The 8,169-nt window shown below is 45.9% G+C and overlaps 1 protein-coding gene across 2 annotated transcripts in view; it reads left to right on the forward strand.

Annotated features, from left to right (window-relative positions):
- Window positions 1-7,875, forward strand: part of PRKCB (protein kinase C beta) — a 312,009-nt gene extending 304,134 nt beyond the window's left edge. The window contains exon 17 of one of the 2 annotated variants that reach the window (XM_079899045.1): window positions 6,863-7,875. In XM_079899045.1, the coding sequence (XP_079755171.1) occupies window positions 6,863-7,015 (153 nt within the window). In that variant the 3' untranslated portion in view covers window positions 7,016-7,875. Of the gene's footprint in view, window positions 1-773 lie in introns of both variants that reach the window. The other variant, XM_079899044.1, reaches the window with a different exon arrangement.
- Window positions 7,876-8,169: the final 294 nt, after the last annotated feature.

Raw genomic sequence — 8,169 nt, forward strand, 5'->3', positions numbered from 1 at the left:
GAGAAGGACAGCAGGATGAGTGAGAAATGACGATGGTTTTCCCTCTAGAGCCGGATTGCCTCACCAAAGCACTGGGTTGGGTTTCATCCCACACCCTTTGTTCACACCTGGAGGGAGAATGGCTGAGTTTACCTCCTGGCACCTTGTAATTAAGGGTCGGTGACATCACGCCTGGTGGTTGCCCAGCCATTGCAGGCACCAAATCCAGGTCTTGATCTCTTTCTCCATTGACTGGAGTTTGTAACAAACTCCTGTATCTGTGGAGCTAGAAAACATCTCCAGAGATGACTGAGAGCCAGAGGACAGTGCTTTGAGGGACCTGCTGCTTAATATTGGGATCTCCAAGGTGATGTATAAATGTGTCATTACTTTGCATCTTGTGCCCAAGAAATATCTCAGTCACCTTAATCACATCTCCTTCAAAATGAGCTTGGCTGACTCCTTGGGGTGGGATTGGGAGAACATGCCACATGCCACCAGCCCCACCATCCCATGCCTTTGCCATCCAGCTCCTGACTGCCCAGAAGGATACCAGAGGCAGCTCACGAGCTACAGGAACTGAAGGTTGGGAGCCCAGCGTCATGTGCCAATCAACGGTCGTGAAAATTTTGCATTTTATGTTGCTCTCATTTCTGATCATCAAAACAACCTCTCTGAGGTAGTGAAAGGGAAGGGTTTGGAGAAAACCTCACCCAGTTTTATTTCATTCTGTTTTGTTTTGGTTGTTTTTTTTTTTTCCACCCACCACAAATTCTTCTCTTCCCCTCTCATAGTGTGGGCGAAATGCTGAAAACTTCGACCGATTTTTCACCCGCCATCCACCAGTCCTAACACCTCCTGACCAGGAAGTCATCAGGAATATTGACCAATCAGAATTCGAAGGATTTTCCTTTGTTAACTCTGAATTTTTAAAACCTGAAGTCAAGAGCTAAGTAGATATGTAGATTTCCGTCCTTCATTTCATTCAAGCTCAACGGCTATTGTGGTGACATTTTTTTTTTTTAATTGCAAAATTGCATCCATGTTTTATTTGCTGATGAAACTAGAGTGACCATGTTTCAGGACCCAAATGTCCTCAGGTAGTTTGGCGCATCTCTGTGAGATGGGATGATGCAGATGGCATGTTGAAAATGTGGCCGCATAATTAGCACATTATCAAAGTCCTTTTAGCACTTATTTTCCCCAGCACGTCAGCGAAGTAGATCCAGTGGGGACAGAACATGCCTGCTTTCTTTCCTTTTTTCCTGCGCTGCCATTTTCACACATTTTCCAATCCCAACCATCCAATCTAGATTTTTCCTGCCAAACGGGTGGATAATCGGATGCTAGCAGTATTCTTCCACTTCTGGACTTGGAGCTTGGCTTGTATCCATGTAGGTGGTTGCTTTGACTTAGAGGGAGTTTCCTCCATTCTGCCTGGTTTGGAGGCACTGGGAGCTTTGAAAAGAACATGCTAAAAATAAAATTTTATTTGTTATTTTTTAAAACGCAAAGTTCAGAAGATTATCTAAGCCCTTTTAAAATTCTAAGAGTGTGCCTTGAAACAGTTTCAATCTAAGGGCACCTCAAGGAGTCATAAGGCAACCAACTTGGGTGCTACCTCAACGCTGTAAGCTCTGATTCCCTGTGTCCCCAATCACCTTCATCCCCAAACTACTTGAAAAGGACATTTGGACCCACTCCCTGAAAAGACATGGTCACTTTAGCAAGGTCCTGAAGGGCCATGGTTTTACATTACATTTCAAAGTTTATTTGCTTTGGGGTTTTATTTCCGTTGTTGTCCAAATGCAAAAAAAAAAAAAAAATTACTCTTGTTACACATGCTTTGAAATACGTGTCCAAATGTTATTAACCACAATGACCTGCTTTGATTCACCAAGAAGACGGCTCTGGAGCCTGGCAGACCCGTGCCTGCGTGGATGGGGTTTGTCTAGGTTTGTTGCTGGCTTCGGAAAGCTAATTAAGTGCTCTGAGAAAGACCATTTCGTGAAAGCATAGACAGTTGTATTCCTCACTTTGATGTTGTTTTGCAAGATGTTTGTGGAAATGTTCGTACCTGGATGTCTGTTATGTGCCATTTTTCTTCTAGCATCGAGATACAATAAAAAAAAAAAAAAAGCAAGAAAGAAGAAATACTATTTCAAGGAAAATGGCTCTCTTTGAAAAACATGGACCCAAACTACAAAATGGGGCCTCCTGAGGCTTCACGACAGAAAACAACTAAACCCAGAACTTAACCTTGGCCCCAGTGTTTAGCCGGTCAGAGAGGCTGGGACTGTGGACCATTCAGGGACTCCTGGGGGCCTGTGATGGGGTGAGGTGAGCTGGCGAGGGGGGCCTCCAGCAATATCGGAGCTCAAGGCCCACATTCCCACCAGAGGCAAGTTTAGGGTCCAGCTAGGAGCCGGGCTGGGGCTCTTGATTTTCTTGTCAAAATTGCTACTCCTCCCAGCTCACACTCAACCTTTCTAGCAAGTAGGTTTATGAGCCCCCAGAAGCCCAAGGAAACCCCTTGGGTGGAAGAAATCCCATTTCCATCTGAGCAGACGAGGACAGCAGGTAGTCCCCCATCCCTGCCTCCTGTCCCCTGCTATCCTCAAGCAGCCCCAAAGACAACTCTTGTCACAAGTCCAGTGATTTCTGGAAGTGCCAGGGCTTCTAAGAGACCATCAAGGGAACTTGAAAAACTTGACAAATGTCCTTGAAGTGAGACTTCTCATCTTTAAAAAAACCATGATTTGATCTCCACTTCAGCAAAGCCCCCTGCGGTTCACTGCTTTCTGCCCGCTCTCATCTCCCTGCTGTGGGCTTTGGGACCAGCCCTGCTACCGCCGTGGTGGTAGCAATCTGGACGTCAGGGGAAGCATACGTGAAGTCCTGGCTGACAAGCTCAGGTGGCCAGAGAAGGAGGGAAATCGGGGCACAACCTCATTTTATTGTTGGGAAACCAGCATCTGGAGGGAGGAAGTGACTTGCCCAATGTCAGCCAGCTGGGATGCAAACCCAGTTTCCTGATTCTCGGTGCGGGCCTCTTTCTGCTCTGTGACTACCATCTCTGAGCTGTGCCCACCAACAGACAAGTTATTTGAGGTCCTTCACCTGGCTGTTGGGTCACCAGTCCTTTCCTTGGATATGCTCTCAGGAAGATTAAAAATGATGGAGAAACATTGGCCCATCAATAAAAGATTACAGACAACTTTAGAGAACAATGTAGGATGGATGGATGGATCGATAGAACTAGATAGATAGATAGAGATAAATAGAATATACCCTGTGTGTGTGTGTATGTATACACACACACACACACACACACACACACACACACACACTGCACTCTACATTTTCCAAATTGCTGCCATTATTTTACAAAAGTTTAATAGTTTGCAGAAATAGGTACTCGAGCCAAAGTCTCTGTTCCCCTAACACACCGAGCTGAGGGTTGGTCAGGGAAGCCTTCTGTGAAAGAGAGGGATCATTAGTCAGAATTCCTGCAGTTGCCTTTTCTATCAACATTTCAAATGCAGAGGAGACTGAGAAACAGAGCTTTCGACATGTGTAATCCCAAGGGAATACTTTGCAAAGGTATCCAAGAAGGAAGATTTTGAATTTATTTTTGCGACAGTCCATGTATTCCACCCTCCATTCATTCACCCAACCAGCATTTATTGAGCACCGGCTCTGTGCCAGGCTCTATTGTGGGTGCCAGGAGCGTGGTGGGGAACCATGAAGATGCAGTCCAAGAAGGCAGTCATTAAACAAGTAATTAAGAGCATGATGTAATCTAGAGATAACTAGTCTCCGGGTTAATCAGGGAAGGCTTCTTTTAAGAAAGAAGAAGTCATCAGAAGTCTATGGGGCTCTGCTTTCTCTCTGGGGATCACATTTGAGGCTACAGGAGGAGATGCAGCAGTGCTCTCTTGACCCAGATTTGTGGGACAATCATATAGTGCAATGGTGGGGAAAGAGAGGCAGGAGGGTAACTGGGGTGAGTTTCCCTCCAGAAGACCAAAGGCACAGCCTCCATACTTGAACAGCTCACAGAATCACCAAGATTGGAGCAGAGACGCCTGTATGGAGAGAGGGAACTGGTTTCAGAGCTCGGTTCCGAGTCCTGAATCTCACCTTTGGGGTTCATCACTCAGATTCCTGCAGGCATTACCTTTTCTGGCCCTCAGGGAGACACCGCCCCTGGCTTAACACCACCTGGTTCTTCTAGATGAGACAGGCTGATATTTTCCAAAAGAACTTAAATCAGAGGAGAAGTTTTTAAAAAGAGACTAAAAAGATAATCCAAAGGAACCAAAACAGTCCAGGTCAGCCACGGCTAGTTGTCTACCAGGATCTTAGAATCCCTCTTTTCATTTCTTGGACTTCTCACTAACCTGCTTTCTTCTAAGAAAGCACAGGGCCATGGTCACAGTGACCTTCTTGGAGAATTAATAGGAAGCCAGTGGAATCAGTAACCCTCCTTGAAGGAGTGAAACTATTCTCATGTGGCTTCAGATACTATCAACCCAGAAAGGAATTGTCCCAACAGAGAGGCCCGTTCTTTCCCAATTGCTAGGGTAGAATTCAGGGCTATTTTCTATGAGGATCTGCCCATAATGGCCAGTCCTGTTTACACCATGTGAACGATGGAAGCATGAGTCATCACCAGAACAACACATGGGGAAGGGCCTTCAATACTGGGGCTGGTGGGAAGGGAACCTCTTCTGGATGTCCACAGGCAGGGAAGGCCACGGCGGGGGGACCTGAAAGGAGACAGCTGCCTGCTTCTAGCCCCAGATATACCCAGGGCCCACACCCAGCCCTGGAGCTCTCAGATCTCGAAGGAACTTAACACAGTTCTGTCCATATTGGGGCTCACAATGGACAGGGGCCCATGTGAGAGACCCGTAGGATCAATGGGAACAAATTCCATTGTTTTGCTGTAGAGTATGATCTCTAGCCCCAGGGGCAACTGTAAGTTGGAGAAAGCAAAGAGGCTCATCTTTCATAAAGTCTTCATTCATTGACTCATTCATTCAACAAATAATTGTGGAAGGCCTGCCATGTGCCAAGTCTTGGCACTGGAAATATACAGACAAGGACCTTGCCCTCCTGGAAAGAGGCAATAAATAATAACGACAGTTCCTGACAGCAGCAAGTGCAACGAAGACAATTAAAAAGATGCTAAAGTATGACTTGTGGGGTCCAGAGAGGGATGCACAGGCAATATTAAAGGAAAAGATGGCGTGGAATTCAAGCTTTTCTCTGAACACAGCAAATAACACATTCAGTGCCTGGGACAACACAAGACAGGCTGACAGCAGGCAGGACCAGACAAAGCAGAATAGGTGGGGCACGGTAAGAGACGGTCCACTGTCCAGAAAACAGCTCCAGCGGCATCTTCAGCCCACTCCCCTCTGGCCACACTTACTGAAGTGCATTCTTCATGTCCCCCTCACCCCTCACCCCTACATATACACCAGAAGAGTAATTGGGGTACTTCTTAGGGACATTTTACCTGTCTCAGGGGAGCAACCAAAAAGAAGGCTTTCTTGCGAGAAGTATTTTGCAAAGGGAAATGAATCCAGTAATGAGAAATCCTTGTCAGTCAGTACCCTTTAGGGGTTAAACCTAAAGCATGGATGGCCATTGACCAAATTCTAGCAAATCAGTCAATCCTCACCGACCCTTCCCTCTTGACAATCTGACACCACTCTGCCTTCAGCCAGGTAACCTGCCCGGTACCTGTGAAACCCATACGTTATCCTTGGTTGTCCTGCAATAAACCAGCCATCAAGCTTCCCCCCAGTCAGAGAGGCTGAGATGAAGCAGAATTAGGTGCGATGTGGTTGGGTAAAAATCACTACCCCACTGTGCAATCTTGGGCAAGTCACTTTACTTTCCTGTGCCTCAGTTTTCTCATATGTCAAAGCACCAGGGGCGAGGACCTCTACCTGCCCCTAGATGGGTGGTAAGGATGGGAAGATCATAGGCTGATAGGGACCCTGAAGAGGTGAGAGCATCCCCCAGATGTGAGATCCTGTTATGAACCCACGCTCTGACATTCCCTGGCGAAACTTGCCCCAAACTGCAATTAGTAAACTGGGATTGATGCCCACCGCCCCAAAAAAAAAGAAACTGCCAGACTAACTAGGAGAATAGAATGTTTTAAAGCTGCCCTTCCAGACTAGGAGTTTGTTGACTAGATACATTGCTGTAAACATCCTTGGAAGAAACTCTGGCTGTTGAAGACCCAAATTCTAGTCTGTGGGTGGATTTCAGAGCATCCCTTCAAAGCCTAGATCGCACCAGGGAATGTGGGGTGGATAGTGATCTGTTCCTTTCATTGAGCAGTGATCTGATGTCCCCATTTTGCCACTCTGCCTTCTGGGGAGCTGAGTGGTCATGTGGCTCTGCTCCTCTTTAAAGAAAGAAGCCTCCTAGCCACAGAGGGCGCTGTTGGATCATGTCCTCCTGGACTCTCTACTGCATGACTAATTCTGTGACATCATACCTGGTCAGAGGAAGTTTCCAACTCAATTCATCTCAAAGCCAAGGAAAACAACACACACACACACACACACACACACACACACACACACACACACACACCCCTCACTTTCTGGCAATCCTTAAAGAAAGTCAAGGTCTCATTTCCTTTCTTAGAAAATTTCCACCAAGTTTTCTCTCCTGAAGCCAACATACAATGTGAAAGCCAGGGGATAGTATTGCAATGCCGCTGCTAAACCCTGTCAGCACAGGGCTCCTCCTGACTCTGCCCATGAGACGTCATCAGCTTCCCAATAACTGGCACGTCTTGGTCACGTTTCCTTCTTCTTATGCTGTGTTAATGTGTTTGCTTTCCATTTGGCAGAGAGACAAGCGAGACGCCTCCAATTTCGACAAAGAGTTCACCAGACAGCCTGTGGAACTCACGCCTACTGATAAACTCTTCATCATGAACTTGGACCAAAATGAATTTGCTGGCTTCTCCTATACTAACCCAGAGTTTGTCATTAATGTGTAGGTGAATGCAAACTCCATTGTAAGCCTGGAGTACAAGACTTCAGGGCAAGTGTATGTATCTATTCTAGTCTTCCAGGATTCATGGTGCATATGCTGGCATTCCACACGTGGAGAGCTTGTCCTAGAGGGCTTTTCTTTGTATGTGTAGCTTGCTAGTTTGTTTTCTACATCTGAAAATGTTTAGTTTAGAGTAAGCGCTTTATCCAGTTGTAGAGGTACAATTTTCCAAACTGCCAGAAACTCATCAAATGAACAGACGATATCAGAACTACTATGTCTGATACCAAAATGCTTCAGCATTTGTAATTTTTAAAGTCAGAAGCTAATGTTCATGGTAAAAGTTTTTACAGTTATTCTATGATATCCCCCTTGAATGCTAAGCATGACTGGTATTTTTAAATTGTGAGTAAGCTTTGCAGTTACTGTGAACTATTGTCTCTTGGAGGAAATTTTTTGTTTAAGAATTGATATGATTAAACTGAGTTAATATATGCAAACTCTTGTTTACATGTCTGCTTTTTTTTTTTTTTTTTTTCCGGTACGCGGGCCTCTCACCGTTGAGGCCTCTCCCGCTGCGGAGCACAGGCTCCGGACGCGCAGGCTCAGCGGCCACGGCTCACGGGCCCAGCCGCTCCGCGGCATGTGGGATCTTCCCGGACCGGGGCACGAACCCATGTATCCTGCATCGGCAGGCGGACTCTCAACCACTGCGCCACCAGGGAAGCCCTACATGTCTGCTTTTAAATAGAGTCTGGCGCAGAGGTTACAAACTGGAGAACCATAGGCTGATGCGTAGATGAATTTCGTTTCACTTGCACAGAATTTCATTTAATTGAAATCATTGTCAACATTAAAAAATGGAAGTTTTATGTAAATTTCTAGACTTTCAGATTCACTTTTAAAAAAATCAGAAGACTGGTAGCATTGGGCCTACATTTCCATGTGGAAATAATTCAACAGAACTGAAAAATGGCTAGCTCCTTTAAAAGCAGTGCATCCTCCTATTATACCACAGTCTCCACCACCCCCTATTGTACTATGCTCTCATCCACTTCTCTGGATTCTCTAGCCATTTGAGATTGAGACCTCTGCCATTTGCAAGTCACAGGCTTAATGACCTTCATATTTTCCTGTGCCCGGAATCAGGGTATGTGC

The sequence above is a fragment of the Stenella coeruleoalba genome (assembly GCF_951394435.1).
Source record: "Stenella coeruleoalba genome assembly, chromosome: 15".
NCBI classification, from domain to species: domain Eukaryota; kingdom Metazoa; phylum Chordata; class Mammalia; order Artiodactyla; family Delphinidae; genus Stenella; species Stenella coeruleoalba.